The 24,763-nt window shown below is 32.3% G+C and overlaps 2 protein-coding genes across 5 annotated transcripts; one reads left to right on the forward strand and one right to left on the reverse strand.

The window, feature by feature from the left end:
* Positions 1–1,045: 1,045 nt before the first annotated feature.
* On the reverse strand, positions 1,046–5,049 carry LOC124532365 (DNA excision repair protein ERCC-1). Its single transcript, XM_047107255.1, has 5 exons — positions 4,834–5,049; positions 4,704–4,759; positions 4,204–4,398; positions 3,914–4,099; positions 1,046–1,385 (listed from the first exon to the last, which is right to left on the reverse strand). Exons 1-5 carry the CDS (start codon positions 4,928–4,930, stop codon positions 1,101–1,103), a joined length of 819 nt encoding a protein of 272 aa, XP_046963211.1. The 5' UTR covers positions 4,931–5,049; the 3' UTR covers positions 1,046–1,100.
* Positions 5,050–11,335: 6,286 nt separating this feature from the next.
* Positions 11,336–24,762, forward strand: LOC124532194 (Fanconi anemia group M protein). Of its 4 annotated transcripts, none has more exons than XM_047106927.1 (18): positions 11,338–11,736; positions 12,260–12,392; positions 12,714–12,897; positions 13,091–13,356; positions 13,432–13,578; positions 14,405–14,529; positions 14,813–15,056; positions 15,513–15,621; positions 16,221–16,322; positions 17,005–17,188; positions 18,108–18,177; positions 19,236–19,424; positions 19,985–20,147; positions 20,373–20,561; positions 20,796–23,032; positions 23,114–23,283; positions 23,668–23,770; positions 24,199–24,762. In XM_047106927.1, the coding sequence occupies exons 1-18, from the start codon at positions 11,603–11,605 to the stop codon at positions 24,415–24,417; spliced, it is 4,968 nt and encodes a 1,655-aa protein (XP_046962883.1). In that variant the 5' UTR covers positions 11,338–11,602; the 3' UTR covers positions 24,418–24,762. The 4 variants fall into 4 exon arrangements, 3 of the variants coding, with proteins under 3 accessions (XP_046962883.1, XP_046962882.1, XP_046962884.1); XM_047106926.1 differs by having other exon boundaries at positions 11,339–11,736; positions 23,111–23,283; XR_006966628.1 differs by lacking the exon at positions 24,199–24,762 and having other exon boundaries at positions 11,336–11,736; positions 20,796–23,036; positions 23,111–23,283.
* The last annotated feature ends 1 nt before the right edge of the window (position 24,763 follows it).

The raw sequence follows: 24,763 nt of genomic DNA on the forward strand, positions 1-24,763 counted from the left end.
TACTCTATCCATATTAAGAAAAATTAGTTAGTCAACATCAGCTTCACTTAAAATCAAAAAATAAATAAAAATTTTAACAAAAAGAAAAACCGACTTCAAACAAAATATTATTATAAATATTTAAAACAAATGAATATGCAGTAAAACGTAATAAAAATAATTGCGTATTCAACGTATTTTTAATAGTCCTCCTAGGTAAAATGAAATGAAAAATATTACACTACTTAAAAGTCGATTTACGATTATATAATGTAGTTATAATTATTGCTATATTTGGAGTCGGTAAAAGTTGTTGTTTTTGTGCTGTACAAATCATAAGCTTTCATTTGATACCCCACTTGAGCATATTTGCAGACATTCGGTTTTTCTTCCCCACCGATTTTCATCAAACATGTCTAAGAACACTCGCCCGTAAAACACCTATAATACCTATAATAACGATAGGTACACATATACACACAGTCGATTATGGTCTTATTTTTGAAGAAGATTGTTAAATGCAATTTACTAAATTGTTAAAATTTAACAAACAATTAATTTTAGAGATTGGAAAGAAGGTTGTACTGGCCAGTTATGGAGCAGTACTACAGTTGTTTAAGAAAAAAAATAAACAAAATTATAGTAAATTGTATTCAAAAAAACTCCTATTCTAACTGAATAATTGCATCCTATTTGCTATTAAACATTTAATTTCAATAAAGTTTTATTATTTTGGCGCCAAATGTTTAATTGCAATTAACAATGAAATGAAATCAAAATAAATGTAAAAGGATTCAAAATTCCTGAAAAAATCTTTTCGCGCTCGGCAGTAAAGGAAAATATCTTGAGGAAACCTTCATGTAGCGGATGCCACTTCAATCCACATACCCGCATTGGAAAAGCATGGTGAAATAAAACCAACCCGCAAAGCTTAGCATTAAGACATTTACAGGCTTTACATTTTCTGCACTTTTTTAAAATAATTGCCATCGAAAAAATGTCCAATCAAAGAAAGTAATAATTGTCTATCTTATTTTACAAAGGAACAATAATTTTAAAGAGAAAATTAAAACAATATCTAAAAAGTTTTTATTTACAAATGTACAAACAACCAAAACATATTATTGATTTTTTATTTCATTTTCGATTTTTTCCACATCTTCTAAAGAAATATTCTCTGAAAATTCATCTGGCTTGTTCTTTGCCTCGATTTTATCATTTATTTTTAAGAAAGGCTCATGTAGGGCTTTGTATAACTTGTTCGCCTTAGTAGCCGCAAAACCTGGACAATCAGCGAGCTGTTTCTCAGATGCTTTGATGATATTCTCCAGAGTACCGAATTTCGTAATTAGTGTCATGGCATCCGTTTTATTAACTGGCTTTATTGATGACAAGGCATTCACTATCTATAAAATAAAAAGAGCTTAAATCATTTTCGAAACAACAGTTAATACATATATTAAATAAGTTTAAGAACAAATATTATATTATCTTTTAAATAAGTACATATGCTATTTTAACTTGAGTTTGCAGTATTATGATGCATCCACATCATCAACAACCACCACATTTAAATATGTTAAGTTTAAATATTAAAATTGCCCTTAATAATAATACTATTTATAATCCCATAAGATTATAAATAGGATGTGTAGTGTAGTTGCGACTTCAAAAGCGTAGAAATTACATAATTGCAATATTAATAAGCATTAGATGCGGGGGACGTGTTATGTCGTGTCCACATTAAAGCAAAACATTAATAGGAGGATCAAATATCACACACCGTTATTCCTTAAATTAATTCATTAATTGATTACTTGTTTATCGATGCATAATAATTATTGCTACATTAAAGCACTGTTAAATATAAAATTTATATTGCATCTCAGCGATAAGTCTATATTAATTTAAAATAAAGTAGGTAAGTATCGATATTTTTAAAAACTTGGAAACAAGACGGAAGTTCTCAATTTGAATGATTTTGTTTTATGTTGTTAACTCAGAACAATTCAATTCTACTAACGTAATCCATGAGGAATTAATGAAAATTATAGGTATACTAATTTCCACCAACCCGCATTGGAACAGCGTGGTGGAATATGTTCCAAACCTTCTCTTCAAAGGGAGAGGAGGCCTTTAGCCCAGCAGTGGGAATTTACAGGCTGTTGTTGTTGTTGTTTGTTGTATAGGTATACTAATAGTTACCTATAGTGCGATTATGGTATTTTCATCAACAAGTCAAGCTTTTGGGTTCAGAAAGTTTCACTTTATGTAATATAAATGAAAAGAAAAGACCTGACAAATAGCCATTGAAATCGACTCTTTTGTAAATTTTTTTATTTTATATTTAAATTTTTACAACAAATTTTTCCTCGTAAGCCCAGTTAAATTTTGTGAAATGCTTAAACAATAATGTTTTATACCAGAGTTTATTATGTTTACAATAGTCTTTTGAAGACTAAATGTGTTATTAATTATTCTGTATAATATTTATTCAATATTTTGAACATCTCTGATAAGTTATAATATTTTGTCCTGTAGGTATATGATGATATGACTGCAAATCCTATAAGACAGTTTAAAGGCGTCATATTAATTGACATGATATTTTACATACCTATATTTAAATCATCATGTATATATAAAAAGTAAATAGGTTTAAATGTTGAACCTCTAAAAGCATGTTAAGACGAAAAATGTTTTCGATTGCTTTCGCGGCCTTTTATTCGCATAGGAACTGGCTTGACACGGTGGATTGGTGAAAAGATCCCTGGCGATTAGCGCTTCGATTATGATCTGCTTGTCTTTTATTAAAATCTCTATTTATATAACGAGAATTATGTGTGTGTGCTCGTGCTACTACTTTCATTTAATATTCCTAAGCTAGTTACTACTTCTCCAATGAAAATGGAAATGTATGTCTCTATTTAAAAAACAATAAACATGGTAGCCATCAGCCGACCATGTGTGTCTCAAATCAACATATACTTATTTCAGCTCTCCAGTGCCTTCGAGCCAAGGGTAAAATAGATAAGGGCCTCTCCAAATACGTACTACGTCATCTCGCCAAATACGTACGATATGTTGAACATTACGTGTATTGGAATTAAGTTTATGCCCTTATATACATGTAATATCACAACAAATCCATAAAATTTATCTTTCATATAGAGAATATATTCCTGTGATCACAGGATTTTGGAAGATGGAAATTGGCTGTTTTTTTCTAAAACCGAATCTCGAAATTACTTGGGTATTCTCTGGATTTTTGAGATTGCGGTAATCTACAACATGAGCTCTGCAAACTTGACAATTTCCAATAACCACAGAACTTGGAAAAAGAAAAACACCTACATGTCGTATTTATTCCATTTCTTTTCTAAATAATCACTATCTGAAGACACTGATGAAATATTATTATTTAGTTTTTTTTTACTTTAATTCATATACGGATGTCATCTCGAGTCCTCTTTTTTCATACTACCAATAATTTTATTTTATATATATATTTGACTTGTGTGTAAAATTTATCTAATTATTATAGAGAAAACTAAGAATATACTATACAAATTCTTTATGTTTAGAAAAATATGTTTAACTGAGTATCTGTCCACCTCATAAGTTTTATCTTATCACAATAACTACATATCTACAGACATAATTACTCAAAGCAAGTGATAACATGGATGGACAAATAAAATCATTATATTTTTGTTATAATTACACATTAAACTGTAATTTAAACTAAAATTCACAGGACAGGATTATGTAGGAGGGGATTTTTTTGGGATTTTATAAGTGAATAAAAAAAATAGTTTTATTGAATACTGAGTAAAGCAATCCAGTATGCAGCCAGAAATTACAAAAAGAGCAGTTAGCAATGACAAGGTGATTGATAGAAAGTAATAGCCAAATTAATAAAACTAAAGCTTACTTTTTGATGTGGATCATTTTCAATTTTCTCCATGATTTTATCAGGTGGTTTATTTTCAAATATTTTATAGTTTTCAATGATCTTTGCCGCCTCTTCTGGACTCCACGCCAGCATGAGAGTCATATCAGTAAGGAGACATATTCGCGTTAGATTCTTTAAAATAGTGTGTGGATCTTTTAGGTCAACCTTTAAATAACAGTAACATTTTTTTATTTAACAATATATGATTGAAATAATATAAAAAGTTGATATAAATTAAACATGTGAATGATTTTAAAAGTAATAATTACCTGTACTAACAAAACCCGAAGGTCATATTTTTTTCCCAATTCTTTTAATCTGTTATTTATATAATCTGGATTGAGGTTGTGATACTTCACAGATAAGAAAAGAATACATATGGTTTTGCCTATTTCATAATCTGGAATAATATCGTCATATTCCCATGGGACACTTGTTACATATTTTAATAATGGGTTTCCACGCTGCAATTGTTTTATTTTTTAATATGAATCAAACAATAAACTTTTAATAAACTAGTATAAATCCTTGGCCTGGTGCTCAAAGAGCAAATAACAATAACACTTTCATTTAGTAACTAAAATAGAAACAAAAAATTTGTGTAACGATGATTGTAATTATAATGTTCAAATAACTCAAGTCCTTTGAGGATAGATAAATTTTATTATTTTTGGCAAAATCTATATAAAATTTATCTCAAAATGTACTTTTACCGCAAGCCATAACATTACAATATCAATATAAATGACAGAAGTATGATAAAAACTACCTGTTTTTGATTTACTACAACACAGTGTGTTCTTGAAACAGATGGCTTTGATGTACCTAAAAGAGCAATAATATTATCAGATAAAGTCTCATATTAAATATTAATAAAACTTTCGAAAATGATAGTAAACCTGGCTGCTCTAAATCAGGCTCAGTTTTCAATTTCTTTGGTGATGACGGTTCACTTATATTTGCTAGAATGTCATCGAAACCGTCTTCTAAATCCATTTTGGGCTTAAATATTTTTTACTAGAAATACTCTAACGATTCAGTTTTCATTCAAAAAATTCAAATATTTATGTTTCAAATTTTGTGACACATTAAGTCAAACGAGTGTATAGAAGTCATAACAGGGTAGACATTTAAAAATTGTTGCCGTATAGTTTTTTTAATTTGCTGAAAGTTTTTTTTTGTAGTGTTTATAGCCGTGTAATACATAATATTATAACTTCAAATAATGATCACTATATACGAAGCAATCGTGTTCTTCGTTATTACAAAGGTAAGGAGAATGAATCTTTTTAACAACAAGCATTGAATACAACAGCGTTTTGTAAAATAAGAACATAAGTACGCTAGCTTTTTAAGTACTTATAGCCATTGCTAGTAAACAGATATGTCATTAACGCGCAAAAAGTGAAGACTAGAAAACGTCCTAATTGGGACGTTTGCCTTAGTCGTTTTCATCATAAATATGCCAGTAATACGTTATAATACATCATAAGGGATTGCATTAGAAATTCGCACCCCGAATTTATGGTTGGGGAAGGGGTAGGGGGTAAGGGGGGGTGGTGTAGTACCTACACCACCACTCCCCCCGCGCGGAAATCATTATTTTTTTTTTTTTTTCAATTTTTAAATTTCAATACCAAAATCATCAAAATTCGTACTGTTCGTTAAATTTTGGAAGGGGAGAGATATAAAATTCCAATTATTGGTACATATACATTATACAATGTGATTTCTGGCGCTGCGCCGGCCGCTGCCGCGGCACGCTCGCTTCGCTCGCTCGGCTTGCGCAGCGTTTGGTCATAAAATCTAACCTAACCTAACCTATCCTTAGCTACTATAACTATCTACTATTTTTGTTGCCGGAGTGGCTTCGCCACTCCTGTGCCCCTTACAGCTATTAATTTTGGGTGAAAAATAGAAACAACAATAGGTATATTTTAGAAATTTATAAGAACCATTTCTCTGTATATATACTTGACTACATTTAATAATGCGATAAATGGATCTTTTTTATATTTTATGTTATATTGTATTCTATTATCATGTTCGTAAAATATTCTGGGTGATTATTATTTTCTTTACAAAAGAATCACTTCACTACAAAATTAAATTAAATTTTTACACGTTTTTTTTTACTATAAATTAATATCGTATTTGTTAAAATATAATACAGAAAAAAGCTAATAAACATAAAAATAATGATTTAAGGTTAATTATAATGTAAAATATCGATCCGTTACACGTAACTTTAAACGCACATTAAAAAAAAACTATGGGTTTCCGCGGGTTGGGAGTGGTAAATTTCGAGAGAGGGGAACAACCCCTTTAAGAAACAACCCCTTCTATCATCAAATTCGGGATGCGAATTTCTAATGCCGACCCCATCATAATTATGTAGTAATACGTTTTGCGTAATTAAAACATCTAGTTATCCCTTTTACTCATTGTTTTTAACAAGCTATCCCTTTTTCTTGTAACGAAATTTAAAATAAACGATCCTCGGCGCGGCACACTTTTTTCTGTTGTCTAGTATGGGTATAACATATCTGTTTATTAGAATATCATTGACTTATCGTAGGTTACCATTAAAATGCTTCGACTCGAATAAAAGATTAAGAGTTTATTTCTAAAATAGGTTTTAAAAACACTATTATAAGACTTAAAAATTAATATGTATTTTAACAGGTTGGGGCTTAATTATAATATTTGTTTGTAAAAAATAGAAACACATATAGAAAAACTAAATTATAACATTGTATTCATTTCCATAAGATTGCATTTATTAGAACAGTGAAAAGTATTTAACAGCAACGCATTTTCACAATTTATAAAATTTTCATTTCATAATTGTCACTAAGCACTTTTTCCCCTCAAAAATCCTTTAATTTCACGAGTTATGACATCTATAAAATCCACTTATGGGTGGATTTACAAAAACGATGAAAAATCACGTGGAGGTTGTAAAAAAAATTATACTGCCAAATATCTTTACTTTTTTTATATTTACAGGCTTTATATGTACTTATTTTATACGGCACTTTAATCCAAACACCCTTAAAGTGAACAGATGATTTTTAACAAAATTAATACATCCATCAAAATCATCACCACCTGGCAAAAAATGTGACTCTTACAGTTTGCGGTCAAATAAATCGATTACCCCACGTAAGAAGCAGATTTTAATTGACGATATACATTTATCCATATTGCATCTATATTTTAAAAAAAGTTATAATAATTTCTTCGCAAAATAAATAATTAATAAATAAATAAAAAATTAGCACCGACTTTCGTCAACACCGTCACAGAAACATCAAAGTGGAGGTAGTTCCGTATGTATAGCATTTGCGGGGCACGCGATACCCCGACCCGCTTCCTCAGTTCTGAGCAAACTGTGAAAGGAGACGCAAGTCTGCCGAAACGCGGTCCGACACCAAAAAATTTGAGTAAGTGTCCAAAAAAGTTGTGTTTAGCCAAAGTCACGTCATTTCCGTCAAGTTTTACATTCAATAAGTTTACGATAAATTGTATATAAACTTAGTTATAAGTGAAGATGCCAAAAAGAGTAGCGGTATCCTACTATTATTATTACTTTTCTAGAAAAATCGATGTAACGTCCTAATTGTCATCACCATACGCATCATTACCGTTTATAATTAATGAGCGGTGATGACAACAGGCGTATGGTGATGACGATTTTCAACCAACTTCTAAAAGGAGGAGGTTATCAATTCGTCTGTATTTCTTTTTTTTTTTTTTATTATGTTTGTTACCTCATAACTTTTCATCGACCGATTTTGATATTTTTTTTTGTTTGAAAGGTAGTGCTTCCCGTGGGGTCCCATTTTTTTTTTATTTTTTTCCGATGATGGTATCCATATGAAAAAGACATAAGTCTTAAATTTGCATTATGTATATGCGCGACAAATAGGTGAATAACTGAAAATCACGTTAACCAATTTTGATAATTATTTTTTTACTCTACTCTAATTCTTTATAATAACAATTTAAAAAAGTAAATAAATAACATTTGATGTTGGGCTGGGCTAAGGCCTCCTCAGTGATTAAGGAGAGGGTTTGGAACATATTCCACCAAGCTGTTGCAACGCGGGTTGGTGGAATGCACATATGGCAGATTTTCGATGAAATTATGCACATGCAGGTTTCCACACAATGTTTTCCTTCACCACCGAGCGCGAGATGAATAATAAACACAAGTTAATTAAGCACATACATATATATAGGTCCTTGCTTGGTATTGAACCCGAAACCATCAGTTAAGATGCACCCGTTCTAACCACTGGGCCATCTCAGCTCAACATGCTAACGAACGGTGTATATATCTAAGTTATTTTCTATTTGAAACCGAGAATAGAGTTAGCATCAGTATAAGTTTATAGCAAACTAAGAATGGACTTAGCATCAGCCACCACCATTCGTAATGGTCCCTTCATGTTATACCCTACCCTTTGAATTGTACGCTCTATTAATATGACTGTTTACTTTCAGATCACAAGTATGAGTAAAACAAAAAAAAGCGTAGAAGTTCAGTTAGCAAAACAAAATATAGCTATTAATAAACGTGTAAAATATGCCACCATAAAGCAGGATCCTGAGTTATACAACATTATTAAAGAAAAGATATAAATACAGAAAAGAGGCATTAGGTCAGTTCGTATCAATAAATGAAAAAAGTCCAAGAGAGCAGAGAGTACAGCGCAAGAAATGGCGTGAAGCAGCTAAAAGATATCGGGAAAAGAAAAAAAATGAAGCAAAACATAAGACTATTGAACTAAAACCAACATTGGTGAATCCCGATAATAGTAATGAGACGACTACAAAAGATCATTTAGAACAGGATAATCAGGACCCATTAACAACACCCACCATGTCAAAATGTAACTGTTTAGTAAAAATTAAAAGAATTCGATATTTAGAATACAATAAACGAAGACAATTGTTAAAAATAATTATGGATTTGAAAAAAGAAAATAAACGACTAACACAAAATATTTATGGGCAAAAACTCAATGAAACCAAAGAAAAATCCAAAAATATTAACTTTAGAGAAAATTTGAAAACACAGAAAACCAAAATGTTACTAGAAACAAAGATCACTAAATTAATAAAAGAGTTTTATGTTGATGATGCAAACAGTACGATATGTCCCGGAAAGAAACAGTATATTACACGATTTAAAACACAAATGCAGAAAAGGACTCTCAAAAGTTCGATAAAAGATTTACACGAGAAGTTTATGAAGATTCATAAAATAAGAGTGAGCTACTGTACGTTTTGGAAATGTCGTCCATTCTGGCTATTGCCAGCCACTGCGGCGCAAAGAGACACATGCATGTGTGAAGTACATGCTAATATTGATCTCAAACTGGAATCTTTATTTAAGGTGGGAATCATTAGAGAGAAGAATCATCACGAATTGCTGGAAAGTCTTTGTTGTTCAAGATATGCAAAGAAATGTCTTAAAAGAGAATGCGGTCTCTGCAAACGCAAGAATATTCAATTCAATGAGTTCTCTAATGATGCTGAGATAGTTTTTTATAAATGGATACGATCCCGAGAGTTAATTTCAACAAAAAAAGGTCCTAAAACTATCACTATCACCAAGAAAGACGAAATTAAAGCAAAACCCCTCGAAGTTATCAATGAGTTGAATACAGATATGAAGTCATTTTTCGAGCACTGTTACTTAATCTATACACAATATAGTGAATTGAAAGAATTAAAAAATTCTTTGACTGTTAATTCTGCTGTCATACATGTCGACTTTTCGGAAAATTATAGAATGAAAGCAGCTAGTGAAGTTCAGTCATTACATTTTGGCGGGAGCCGCAAAAAAATTGTCCTCCATACTGCCGTTATTTATGCTTTTGATTTTCAAAGCAGTGATATAAAACCAACATCAGTCTGCACCGTCAGCGAATGTCTAAGACATGACGCTCCATCAATATGGGCACATCTTTTACCTCTGATAAAAAAAAGTATAAAAATTAATCCATTTCTAGACACACTTCATTTCCAATCAGATTCGCCTACATCACAATATAGAAATAAGTACATGTTTTTTATATTATCACAATTTTGCCAAGATTTCCCACAAATTACAACAGTCACATGGAATTACACTGAAGCTGGCCACGGAAAAGGAGCCGCAGATGGGGTGGGGGTTGTAGTCAAGAGGACAGCTGATTTTCTAGTGAATCATGGCATAGACATTACTAGTATTGATAAATTTATGACTGTCTTGCAAACACACACCAATGTAACAGTTATTGCTGTAAACGAAACTGACGTGCGGATGAGAGAACAGAAAATACCCAGTAAACTTGACACATTTAAGGGTACTCTGAAAGTACATCAGGTCCTGTGGTATCTTCACTGTGATAGGTTAACTTTGAGATCATCTAGCTGCTTCAAATGTACATGTGGCCAGATATGTGATCATGGAAAACATTTAGGTTTTATAAAAATACCACATTCAGCCGCAATAACTATAAATCAGGACGAAGACAGAGATCATGTCACTCTATTAGCAACAACAAAGCGTCGAACTCTTTGTAACGTTACCAATTTACCAACTAATCAAAAAGTACTTATAGCAGGGCCTTCAAATATAAAAATACTCTCCAACAAATTAATCCAAATACAAAAAAAATAGTCCGAAATTTTATGGCTGCATGCAGGTAGATTAGTAATTGTGAGAAGATTGCGAAATTATGGAAAAAAGAATATCTAAAGGACTATTGATTAAGTAAATGAGTAAAAACTGAGAAATTTGATGATTACGTGATAATAATTAAGAATAAAATGCCTGATTACGGAAAGGTAAAGACATTAAATATAATTTTACCTCCATAAGACTGATTACCAAAAAAAAAACCAAATTAAATCTCAATGAATATAAAAATATAATAAGTTGATTTAAGAAAAAAATGTTTAAGTACCTACTAAGTTTAATACTTTATATTTTAGACTGTTGATTTATGTTTGTTGATTAATCATTAATAAAGTTGATTTCCTTAAAACTTGTCATTTAATTGTGAATTCATGTATAAAGTGTCATCACCATACACTTAAGATCATCACCATCCATGTGTGAATCATCGCCATACCACAGCCGTCAACACCATCTCACCTCATTTTATTTAAATGCTAATATTTTCCAATTTAGGCGTTAAAAATTAGTCTAATCACATTTTAGGAGAATTTTAGTTATCCTACGATTGTTTTATCTAGTTTTACAAGCATTCCAACGTGATTTAAATTTTTTTACTTGAGGAATTTTTTCTTGTGTAAATCCACCCTTATTTGGCAATGCAACACACCAGCGGTCAAAATCATGTCAAAACTCAGAAATCTGATTTGTGATATGTCAAACTGACACGCTGAAGTTTAATTTATCAATAAACTTGTTAATATCGTTATCTCCATCGCTGGTATTTATAACATTATGATTGTGAATTATTTGCTGGTTCGACAGCACTAAGCACTTGTAAACTGTGTAAAATGTGATTTTGTTATTAAATGAAAATAAGAAATTTGATTATTATTTACTATTGATTATTATAGTAATGAAAAATGTTAAAAATTCACGATTGCTACTTTTCTATTTAATATTTAAAAGTAAAATCAATAGATTAGATTATAAAAATGGAAATAAACAATGATGACTTAGATGAAGACGAAGTGTTTGATGAATCATCTGTGTTCGCGCATTTTGATAACTTTTCGTTCAGAGACACCAATGGAAATAAAAGTAACACTGAAAGTGCCTTGGATGTAAGGTAATCAAATACTCATTTCTACTAATAATACTAAAATAATGTTAATTCACTAGTATATATAGAATATTTACTTCCAGTGTACTTTTCTGTATTCTGTGACTTCTGTTTATATTTATGCTATAAGGATTTATACTTTGTAAGCAGATAATTAAGTCTTAATTTGAAATAATAATTCTTACTCATATAGATATAATATTAAATCTATTTAGTGTACTTACATTTCACATACATTTACACAATAATGTCTCAATAATCTTATATTATTTTACTTTAATGGTACTTGTGATCTATCATAAATAACAAGGTTATAGTTTAGGTTTTAGTTTATTGAATTAAAAATAAAAATACTTTTTAGTTTACTTAACGGCAACTAATACTGGAGTTAGTTAAGAGTGGAAGTATGTGAAGTTGTATATTATCAAAACTTTAATACTGTGTCCAATTTTATGAGGACTCTACAAATACAAATAAGCACTCATCTATTTATCAGAATATATTCATAACAATAACAACTTTTTTTTAGTGCTCTTTGTTGTGATGAAGAAATTAAAGGGTATGACAAACTAACTGGTAAAACATGGATCTATCCTACAAACTACCCAATAAGGGATTACCAGTACAACATTATCAAAGCTGCTCTTTTAAAAAATACCTTAGTAAGTTCTTAAACATCTTATTATCTTTGAAATTGATTAATATACTTGTTTTTTCCATACTTTAACAAATTCTTCATCCTTAGCTAATGACTGAAAATTATTTCTTCACCTTGATCCAATGTGTACTCATATATGTACTTTTTTTAATTAAATTGAATTAAATAAAAAAATACTTTAACCTTATATCATTAACCAAATTCTTGGTACATATTAAATGGAATTATTACCTGAAGGGATTTGTTATTACCTAATTCAAATAGGTAATTAATCAACTTGTTGATTCTGATTTAAATGAAAACAATGAATACTCTTGTAATTCAGGTAAGTCTACCAACTGGATTGGGCAAGACATTCATAGCAGCAGTAGTAATGTATAATTTCTATCGTTGGTATCCAACTGGAAAAATTATATTTATGGCACCAACTCGTCCACTTGTCGCCCAACAGATTGAAGCTTGCTACAATATAATAGCAATGCCTCGTAATGACACAATAGAAATGACAGGTATTATTTATAAACATATATACACAATGCGTAAAATATTTCATATTAAAAATCATCCAACACTTTCATTGTATAAAATGGTTTCTTCTAATCTCAATAATAAAATTTTTCATAATAATTTAAAAGTAATATTGTGATGTAAATTATCTTTTTAACAGTCACTGCCTTGTTGTTTGATAAGAAAGTTTTACAGGACACATGCATTTAAATAAGAGAAAAACAAATTGGATATCAAAACGAGTAATCTTTGCGACACCTCAAGTTATATACAACGATATAAAATCGGGTATATGTCAGGGAGACAAAATAAGATGTCTTGTTGTTGATGAAGCTCATCGGGCCAAAGGCAACTATGCATATTGCCAGATCATTTCCACTCTTACTGAAATGGGACACAGAATATACAGAGTACTTGCCTTATCTGCTACACCCGGCAGCAAAGTTGAAGATGTCGTAAATGTAAGTTATTTTTTTTTAGTTCAATAATAATAATTCGAAATAAACATTTGTAAAAGTGACATTTTTCATTTTAAGGTTGTGAAAAATTTACGCATAGCTCACTTGGAGTTAAGAAATGAAAATAGTATAGATGTTGTGTCGTACAGTCATTCGCGTAAAATTAATACAGTGGTGGTCCCATTGGGCTTTGAACTGACGCAGTTGAAAAACCAATACGTCGAGGTGAGTCTTAACAGTTGAAATTGAAACGCCTTATAGAAACTTCTTAAAAGAAAATAAGGCTCATCTAATTACTTAGGTGTATTTAATTTTTTTTTATCTATTTTACTTTTGGTGGTTCCTTTTTTTAATATTTGTTTAAAGAAGGTGTTTTGAAATAGTGTAGGCATAAAATTATGTAAAAATTGTCAATTTAATGTAGGTATCTATACTAGAATACTCTCTATTGAATAAAAAATATTTTGCTTCTGGTATTCCTTCCAAAGAGACAGAACTTTTATGAATTCTTCTCGGCGAATCGGCACAACACGTACTCTGGAACTTTGGCCATCTTCATGAAGTCGACTCCGAATATTCCGGTCACTTACTCATGTCTAATCTGTTACACTCTTCCACGGCGGTTGTAGTTCGATTGTTTCGTGTCTCATGTCTCCTAGCAACACTACCGATTTTCTGATAGCGTTACCACATCGTCTGGATAGTTCGTCGCGACTCCCATGATTTCACGCCCATATCTGTTCCTTCTCGTCATAACTAGTTTTTCAGCAGTTTCCATATTTATATGGCAACAGGAACTATGCAAAATTATCTATATTAAGATCGAATGAAAATAAAGAATTAAACCAACATGAAAATAAAGTAAAATTCAGAATGCTTTCAAATTCAATTCAGAATTTTGACCACTTAACATTTTTGACTACACTTGAGTAAAACATCAATTATTAAAATTAGTGGTGGGCCCTATTTTGTTTTAAGTTGTTTATTCAAGCATATTTTAGGAATAATTAATAAATGACACATTTTGTGATAGAATATCTAAATATTACAGATACTTGATGGATATGCGAGAAGATTAAAACAATTTAATATTCTTTCTCATGATATAGGTAATTTGACCAAGGGAAGGATTGTCATGCTCTACAAAGAATTTCAAACGACAGAACGAGGTGCCAGGTATTCGAAAAGCGTTTCGTTTTTGCAATACGATTATTAAAAATATTTACGAGTTTTTAAATCTTTGTCATATCAATGTCATAGTACCACATGAACGAAGACAGAGTTTTTGTGTCTTTTACTAGCCTTTTGTTCATGTTGTCTCTCCATAGGCTATACCTTATATTAAAAATTGTAAGCAATTATGCAATAAAAAATAATTATTGAGATACGTTCTTGCGCATTCCGCATCAGCTATTGTTCTTTATTAGTGGTTGATTTTTATTGGTTCTCAAATTTCCAGGCATCCACAACATAACTATATTATGAAAGATTTTACGCTACTGATCGCATTGTATCATGGTTTTGAATTGCTCGTGAAGCACGGCTCCAGGGTATTTCTGAATTATTTCGACGAGCACCCTGAAAAGTCATGGATACAGGCTGATGATAAACTCACCGCTTTACTTGAGAGGTTAAGAGACGACCTCGGGGTTGATCCCCTCTTGGTTGATAGAAGTGTATTACCAGATGGAACGATACCAGAAGTAAGTGTTTGCACAGTTTCGTTTAAGTTACATTATTATGTGATGTAATGTTATTGTAAAACTCTTATAATAGTCTGATCTTATAATGGTAGGAAATGTTGTTCATCAATGACAATTTTCTAAACCAATCAATCATAATCAGTGGTATAACAATTAATCTATTAATTTTTTGGTAATTTAACCAAACAATTATCACTGTTTTCATTTGTCAAGTTCATTGATTTGTTTGTTAGTTATGAGAATTTTCCTGTCAATCTAGAGCTAACTAATGAAAACGCTAGATGCCACCTTTCAGTACCTTGTTTCTCTTACCTATTTGATTATAATACGACGTGATTATGATGTAACTGAAATTTGTCAGTGACTTTTTAGTGATTGAGATAATTGCCGAATTTGTATCATCACGATTTTGAAAATAACCAATAATTTTATTAATATTTGAATTTGGAATTGCAGATACCACAGAATTTAGCCTTTGGTCATCCTAAATTTTATAAGTTGAAGGAAATTATGCTCGAGCATTTTACTAATGCGAAACAAAAAGGACAGGAAACTAAAGCTATAGGTATGATGTTTTTAAAATTTTAACAATTGACTAATAATAATAACAACCAATCATATTATTTGTATTTTGCCTTTTCTTTGACAAAATTTGACCAATTTTTATGAATATTTGTGGCTTAATCTAATTTCAATTAGATAACGGAACATCTTGCCTTGTTTATAATAAACTAGCTAGAAGCTAAGAGAAATGATGTTGTATGATTAATAATCTCACAAAAAAGTCGTCGGCTATTTTTTATAAATTTGCAGCGTTCATTTAAAAAGTGCCGGGGGGTCGACAAATTTTGCTTCCAATAAATATGCAAGTTATAAAATATACTATATTTCTATCATGACGTAAATGCGGTTGGATTCCACCAACCCGCATTAGATTCCACCAACCCGCATTGGAACAGCGTGGAATATGTTCCAAACCTTCTCCTCAAAGGGAGAGGAGGCCTTTAGCCCAGCAGTGGGAATTTACAGGCTGTTGTTGTTGTTGTTGTAAATGTGTCAGATTAAGCCGATCACTACCTGCCTCTATATTAGTACTCTCTACTATAGATACCTTAAACGAAGAACGTAACTAATGCATGAACTAACGACACGTGTTGTTTACAGTATTCTGCGAGTACCGGGAGAGCGTTCACCTTGTACACTGCCTGCTCTTGCAGTGTCGGCCGCTGATCATACCGCAGATGTTTGTGGGCCAGGGCGCCGCGGGTGAGTGGGGTGAGAGGGGCGGGCGAACGTGTGACACACAGTCTTGCCAACCGTACGATTTAAATCGTATCTATACGACCTTTTTGGCTCTTGTACGATGCACAAAACAAACAAACAACTGTGTGTCTGTGCCTGTAAATTCCCACTGCTGGGCTAAAGGCCTTTGAAGAGATGTTTGGAACATATTCCATAAAGGGAGAGTAGGCCTTAGCCCAGCAGTGGGAATTTACAGGCTGTTGTTGTTGTATTCAAATTTGACACCGGTTTTCTTGTTTTTAATTTCTTGTCATTTAATTACGTACTACTTTCTATCTGGAAATGTTGGCTGAATACGATTTTTTTCTATGTTAAGTTAGGTTTAAAGAATTTATTATCAACAAAGACATACATTGTCTTTAATGTTCACTTACAGTCTATCGTCGTAGCCATTATATTTAATATTATGTATATAACATATATGTATTATTGTAGGTACGCATACATAGGTAACAAAATTTTTTAGCGACAAACAAAAAAATAATCATGTATAATTAAAACATTTAACTTGGTCTCACCTTATACACTCAAATTAAATTTAATTGATATATTACAAATTAGATCTACTTATTATTCAATAAAAGATAATAAAATGTTACGATACGATCTTCGAAAAAATAATGTTGGCAACACTGGCGTGTGTCAGGGCGCGAGGGCAAGGCGGCGGTGTCGCAGAAGCAGCAGTTGCGCGTGATGCGCGGCTTCCGCGCGGGCGCCTGCAACGCGCTCGTGTGCACGTGCGTGGCCGAGGAGGGGTTGGACGTGGGCAGCGTCGACCTCATCCTCTGCTTCGACGTGTCCACGCGCTCGCCCGTGCGCCTCGTGCAGAGGTCTGCCCTTATATACGTCTTATGGTGGCCATACACGTTAGGGTTTGCAGTATGGTTATGACCGCACATTCTTAACCAACATGCAAACCCTAGTGACATAAAGCACATACACGTTAGGGTATGCATGTACAATTTTCAAGAAACTCTCAGTCATAAATAGTTGCAGCTACGTGACGGTGTCACTATTACGTGACCGTGAGTTCGCGTGCGCTTGTGCGCTTGTGCGTGCGTGCGTGCGTGCGTTGTTCCGTGCGCCCTTAACATAATTGTTGTTTAACCGGTATCTGTTTTGTTCGCGGCGGTTGATTACACTAACCGCCTGGCCACAGGAAATTCGCCGAAGCGAAATTTCGCGCGGTGCGAATGGCGAAGCGTGTACGTTGCTATACGTTGGTTTTAGTCCATTTGAATTGAATATTTTATTTGAATATCCCGTGGCCAAACGGTTAGTGTAATCAACCGCCGCGAACAAAACAGATGCCGGTTAAACAACAAATATGTTAAGGGCGACATCGCGCTGTATTAATCCTTATCGTAGTAAATAATACGAGAGTTCGTTATCTATCTGAAAAAATTATACATAAAAAATTTTAGTAAAGCATGTGTCGGTGACGTTTTTACATAAGAGCTAGTAAATATTTTCGTCTGTAGTTCTCTTATTATTTACACACAAATAAGATTATATAAGACTACCATCATTTCGTATCTCTAAAAAAATCTTAATGAAGAGTTTGCTATGCACACTAGTCAAATATATTTGCACTGTAAAAATAAAAATCATTAAATTCTCAATTGTTGTTACTAAAACGGTCTTCAAATCGAAAATAATGCTAATGTTTGCATGATTGTTATGTGAATCATAAATCGCGTATAACGGCCTTAGACACACGGAGTCTAATGTGTGACGGCTTGCGCGCAGGTGCGGGCGCACGGGGAGGGAGCGCGGCGGGCAAGTGTTCATCCTGGTCACCGAGGGCAAGGAACATCAGGTGATGAAACCATCATATTGTTTTAACGTCAAATAATAATAATAATCAACCTTTACTTAGGTATGTTAGTAATAACAAAAAAACAAAAGCGGGTTCTAATTAATTTGACGACCTCCATGGTCGAGTGGTGTGTACACCGGTTTTCATGGGTACGCCACTCTGAGGTCCCGGGTTCGATTCCTGGCCGAGTCGATGTAGATAACCATTACTTTTCTATGTTGTCTTGGGTCTGGGTGTTTGTGGTACCGCCGTTACTTCTGATTTCCATAACACAAGTGCTTCAGCTACTTACATTGGGATCAAAGTAATGTATGTGATGTTGTCTCATATGTCTCATATTAATTTGGGCTTACGCCATTGAATTTTCGTGTTCTCAATTTGTGTTTATACTATTAGTCTCGTGCGAAGATACAGGAAAACAAAGCTAAGCGATAAGGAAATGTAGTTAGTAAATTGAACTATTATGCTATTGTTGTCAGTCAATGAACAACTGTTCAATTATTCAATTACGTTCTTTTATTTAATGAGTTATCATTATAATATATATCAATAAAAAGATATTTATTTAATTGTTTTGTATCATCATGACTTAAAATCTGCTTTATTCGGCATTGATAATAAAAAGGCATATATTTATTAAAAAGTGAAAAGTTCCAATCAAAACCATCTAATACCCACCCACCCAGATACCTCCCATTAGATTCATCAAAATCTGACCAGCCATTAACAGATATAGCTTGTATACATTATTAATTATAAATAAGTATTTTTTTAATTTTTTTATAATTGGGTGTAGGGCTTTGTGCAAGCCCGTCTGGTCTAACAGTACTCAGTATTGTTGTGTTCCGGTCTGAAGGGTGAGTGAGCCAATGTAACTACAGGCACAAGGGACATAACATCTTCTCCGAAGGTTGGTGGCACATTGACGATGTAAGGAATAGTTAATATTTCTTACAGCGTCATTGTCTATGGGTGATGGTGACCACTTACCATCAGGTGGCCCATATTCTCGTCCGCCAAACTATATCAAAAAAATATCAACAAACCTATTGTTATAGACATTGAAAGAGAGTATGCGTCAAAGAGACGGACTGAATCAGAAAATATTGGATTCTAAAGAAGTTGAAAATAGCCTGTACAAGATGAACCCTCGGATGCTGCCGCGAGACCTGACGCCGGAGTGTCAGAAGATGTACATAACCGTCGACGCGGCGAAGAGTAAAGAGGACTCGGAACAAACGAAGAAGGTAAGTGACGTCACACATCCCCTTGTAATGATACGTAACGATTCAATTTTAACAAATACATATATCCTGTTTTTATTAGTTCTAATTAACACTTGTTAGCGATACGTCATATTAGTTAAACTTTACAAACAATCTTTTTAAATATTTTGTAGCTCATTGTGATTGGTTAGATTGATTTTCCAGACATTCCATTCAATATATTATCTATACATATAATAAAATTGGAGTGTCTGTTTGTAATATTAAAATAGCCCTTTTTTACTCAATGCATATGTATTTATATTATTCGTATGTATACACAGTACATATACCAAAATAACATGTTTTACAATTTTTGTCGATCAGTCTGTCTGTCTGTCTCTATGTTCCGGCTAATCTCTGGAACGGCTGAACCCATTTTGACGGGACTTTCACTGGCAAATAACTGATATAATAGGGAGTAACTTAGGCTACAATAATATATTTTTTTGTTATATTCAAAGGCGTACAAGGTCGCAGGCACAAATAGCTATAATACAAAATTGTTTACTTACGTTAACGTTGAAAATTTTTGGTAAAAGGGTCAAACAAACTTAAAGAGTATGCTGTGTCGAAAGGATTCTAAAGGGACATCGATTCAAAGTGAATGGATAAAGAAGAGCGAATTTGATAAAATATACCCGAGGGGTTATCGGGAATGCAACTTTTTTGCGCAGCCCACCGCTTATTTTGCAATGAGCAAAGGTAAGAAAACTATTATATTCAGGGCTGAAGAGATGATCTATCTTGTATAATATCCGATTATCGTGTATAAGTAGATACAAAACAAAAGTTAATATACTGTCTTTCTACTTATATTGTTTTAATTATACATCATTGAAATGAGCTGTATAAAATAGTTCTATTAGCAGCTCTGATCATATCTCCGATTATAACGACGTCTTTTGAGTTTAGGACTGTTTTTTACAGAAAAAATTAAAGAAATAAAAAACGTGGAAGGCGGTTCGCTTCTAAACTTATCAACGTGGATAGAATGTCAGAGAAATTTACAGAACACCATCAATGTTGGACATTCTGAAGACACGGAAATATTGACAGCTGTTCTGAAGATTAGTCAAGGAAAGAATTTGGAAACGCTTCCTTCTACTCAAATTCCAAGTACGTATGTTTTTACAAAACTGGTATTATTGTGTGCTTGGCAACTTTTCAAGAAGGCAGAGATTTCCAAAGCTTGAGGTACAATTCCCAAGAAAAAGACTGCCTGTAAATTTGCCACTCCTGGACTAAGCCTTCTCTCTTTTTGAGGAGCAAATCTCATAACGACTATGTTCTGAAAAGTATGTTTAACAGCAATTTATGTTATAATGTTTTTATTTTGCTTAATATTTCTAGATATTGTCAGTCAAAGCTCACAATCGCAGAATGTATTTTCTTCGCCCGTAAAAACAAAACCTAAACAAATAAAGAAGAAACAAAAGTTACCTCTGATAAAATCTCCGTGTAAAAAGGACGGTGATATTCGAACATTATTCAGCACAGCCACAAAGTCTACGAAGAATTATACAAAACTTATTAATGATTTAGGTATACACAATAACGGCAATATACCAACGCGAGTCATTAATCTATTAGTGGACCTCTGCATACAAAACACTAATGTTACAAGTACTTGCTATATTTGCCTCAATGTTTGCAATTGTAAAATGATACAAAGCATACGAGAAAAAGAAAATTCACCCTTTTTATCGCCTATCAATACAGAACCTATTTTACCTAATATTGATTTGATTGACGATTTAAACGTAGATTCTTTTCTTAATTATGATAAGCAAACTAACAATAATGATGTCAAAAAAGATATTGCTGTAGATGCAAGTAACAGAGACATCGAAAACAATATTGCGCAAGATACTAGTAAAAATTTTGATATAGAAATTGATTTTGATTCTTTGAGTGTACATGGTTCGCCAGTTTTAGAGAAAGTTAGTGATGAAAGAAAACTAAGCAATGGAAACACGAATTTCGATATTGGAGATATAGATGACATATTCGCTGAAAGTAGTCCTGAAATAGTTTCGAATATTGATGATGAACAAAATAATTCGAAACCGAAAGAAACTTTAGATTATTTTCAATTGAACAGTATCGAAGACATATTTGCAGACTCAGATGATGAACCAAAGTCTGACACAGAAAGTAATTTGCATGCACAAAATAATAACAATAACTTTAAAACTAAGATCGTAGTTTCACCTGACAAAGTTCAAGAGAGAAACAACCAAAGGAGAGCAGCGACTCCACCGAGTCCGTCAATATTATCCGGAGGTATCAAAAGAAATCGGCAATCAACGTCTCCTATTCTTTGTAGCCAAATGCGTAAGCCAAATACGGCAAGAGCTATTTCCAATCAATTTCAAAGCTCTACACCTTTAAACAATGCTAAATCTGATTGTCAAAAGGGGACAATGAACAACGAAAGAGACTTAAAAAATACGAGTGATAAAAGTATGTTTACAATTACTGAACTAGTTGATATGATTAATAAAACTGAAAACGAAAACCTGTCTGGATTGACAACGTCGAATATTGGCGGACGAAATATAAATGCACAAAACAGAAACACTTCACCGATAATATCTACTCAGCGAGATAAAACGATGCTAATGGATACAACAGTATCTGATAAGCAAAAAGTTCTGACTCCTCAATTGCCTGTGAGTATTTCTGTTTCTGATAGCGACGATGAAGACAGCACGCAAGAGTACGCTGTCGACACAGAGAAAATTGAAGGCAGAAATACGTCGAATAAAAGAAAAATTGAAGTCGATAACTTTGCTTCACCCTACTTCAACAAAGAACCAAATACCGAAAAAGAAAATCACTCTGCATTAACAATACCGAATATTTGTGATGAAAGTCGAAATGAAATTGTACAAAACAGAAATACTTCACCGATAATTTGTACACAGCGAGATAAAACAAGAAGAATGGACACAGACCAATCTGATAAGCAAAAAGTAACAACACAACTACCGCTATCTCAAAGTATTGTTATTTCTGATAGTGACTCTGACGAAGGCGACACAAAAGAGTACGGCGTAGAAACTGAGACAAGAAATATCGAAAGCAAGCCATTTAAAAGAAAATTTGAAGAACATGACTTTGCTTCATCATACTTCAATAAAAAACCCAAACTAAATAAAGCACACGGTATAAAATTAACTTTGCAAAAGAAAGTTCTTGCAGCACTAACATCTAACAAATTTAATAATGATTCTTTTGGAAATAACAATACGCACGTTAATTTCGTGCTCACATCGCCCAATACATCACCAAGATTGAACTTACATAAAGAAAATGAGAACCCGTTATTATTAAAAAGTCAAAAATTAAACGATACTAAACTACAAAGTGAGCTGGATAAACTTCAGATGTACCGACGTGATGCTAAATGCAGTCCCACAAATGGTATTTTGCGCAATGCAACGAATACATCGCATTTATTGAACAGGAGAAAAATAGCTTTTAGTGACAGCGATGATGACTTTGTTAGTGATGAAAAACCTCAGAGAAAATTAAAATCGAATGGTGTCCATGATAATGGTGTCACCAAAAATAAAATAAGAAAAGTGAGTATTATTTAAAGCTGTAGAGTTAATTTATTATTACCTACTTAATATTAATCATTTATACTTGTCTTTGCTTAGAAGAAGAAAGCGAGTGAGTTTCTAGACTTGGAAGCTGAATTATCAGACGATGAACATGGAAGTGGTGACGAACTCACAGATGAGAGCGTGGGTAGCATCATTGATTTCATATGCGACGAAAATATCACTCACGACGAAGAGGACATACAGGCTATATACTTAAAATCTGTCAAGTAAGTATATGAATTATGAACATAATGTTATAAAAATATATCGTTAATATTAACATCAATTTCGATTTAATTTTTTGTGACAATTATTGGTCAATTGTTTTATTAGAATAATAATTCATTCAGTTAATATGATATATAGTATTACCTACTTCTAATATGAGCAGCGAGTGAGCCAGTGTAACTACAGGCACAAGAGGCATTATATCTTAACTCCCAATAGTGGTGGTGCATTGTCGATGTAATGTATATTACTTTCTTATATCAGATATGTCTAATGGGTCATGACTACTGTAAAATACTGTAAAAAAGTGGTAATTTCCATTTAACAATTTTGTGATGGAAAGGAATGAACTTTACTTTAAATTAATTACAAATACATTTCAGAAGCCCAATAAAAGGAGTGTTCAAAATACCACAATTCACGCACAAATTCAAAAAAGCTGATGTTTTATCACAATATGTCGAGGAAAATGATACTTATGAGATGGTAAGATTTTACTAAATGTTATTGTTATATTTTATTACATAAACAATCTTTTTTTTAAGTTTCGTTGAAGACTGCAAATGATAATTAAAATTATAATCTTTTTATATTCATATACAATAACATACAATAACAAATGCGAATTATTCAAAAACTTCGCATTTGTTAATTACCAGTATATTCTATACCGCGTTCAATTTTTATAATTTATTTCGCTGTGGGAAACGTTTATCAGCTTGAATAATATTTCCGTTATAACTTTATAAAATTATATTATTATTATTCTGTTATAAAATTATATTTGATATCCAGATTTAAAAAAAAATTATACATATGTTACTTCTATTATTTTGTTGCAATTGTGTACGACTTGAAAGAAAATAAAAATTTTCAATTTATAGTATATTCATGATATCTCTTAATAATTTCAGGATAGTTTTTGCGTGGATTCGCATGTTGGACTGACACAAGTTAATGAAGTGTCAGAACTGGAGCTCGCTGAAATGTTGTTAGAAGAGAAAAAACGAAATAAAAAGCGTTCTAAAGCTTTACCCAAGCTGACTGAAAGGGATGACGAAAGTCCAGTTGTTAAGAGAAAGTTTAAAAATGTTAAAAGACAAATTAGCAGTGATTCTGATGATAGTAGCTGATGTACAGTTCATTGTCCAATCATTTATTGGTCACTTCTATCTGTGATATTTGTGTAATGTTAATTAAGTGTACAATCTTATTTAAATAATAATTTTATTATTCCTTGTTTGTAAAAATATTTTCAATGTCTTCTTAATGAGTGATGTGAATGTATATATATTTGGGAGCTTCTCAATCATGGCGACATGTAATAACCGTTTGATTATAATTTTCAAAAAATGTTCTGGCAATGTACAAATTATTGTAAATATAATTTATCACCCTTCGTCCACTACTACAAAGGATCATGAGACAATATGAACAATAATTTATTCTTATTATAATAAATAAAAATATTTTTAATAG

Source organism: Vanessa cardui, chromosome 9, assembly GCF_905220365.1.
Source record: "Vanessa cardui chromosome 9, ilVanCard2.1, whole genome shotgun sequence".
Classification (NCBI taxonomy): Eukaryota; Metazoa; Arthropoda; class Insecta; order Lepidoptera; family Nymphalidae; genus Vanessa; species Vanessa cardui.

Bases quoted from the DNA above. Each gene is read 5' to 3' on its own strand.
- LOC124532365 (XM_047107255.1), bottom strand. From the start codon at position 4,930: ATGGATTTAGAAGACGGTTTCGATGACATTCTAGCAAATATAAGTGAA. The intron at 4,399-4,703 runs GTAGTTTTTATC...AAACAATTGCAG, and splicing joins TTGTAGTAAATCAAAAACAG to CGTGGAAACCCATTATTAAA. The intron at 4,100-4,203 runs GTAATTATTACT...TGTTATTTAAAG, and splicing joins TTCGGGTTTTGTTAGTACAG to GTTGACCTAAAAGATCCACA.
- LOC124532194 (XM_047106926.1), top strand. From the start codon at position 11,603: ATGGAAATAAACAATGATGACTTAGATGAAGACGAAGTGTTTGATGAA. The intron at 13,579-14,404 runs GTGAGTCTTAAC...TAAATATTACAG, and splicing joins TGAAAAACCAATACGTCGAG to ATACTTGATGGATATGCGAG. The intron at 20,562-20,795 runs GTACGTATGTTT...TAATATTTCTAG, and splicing joins TCCTTCTACTCAAATTCCAA to ATATTGTCAGTCAAAGCTCA.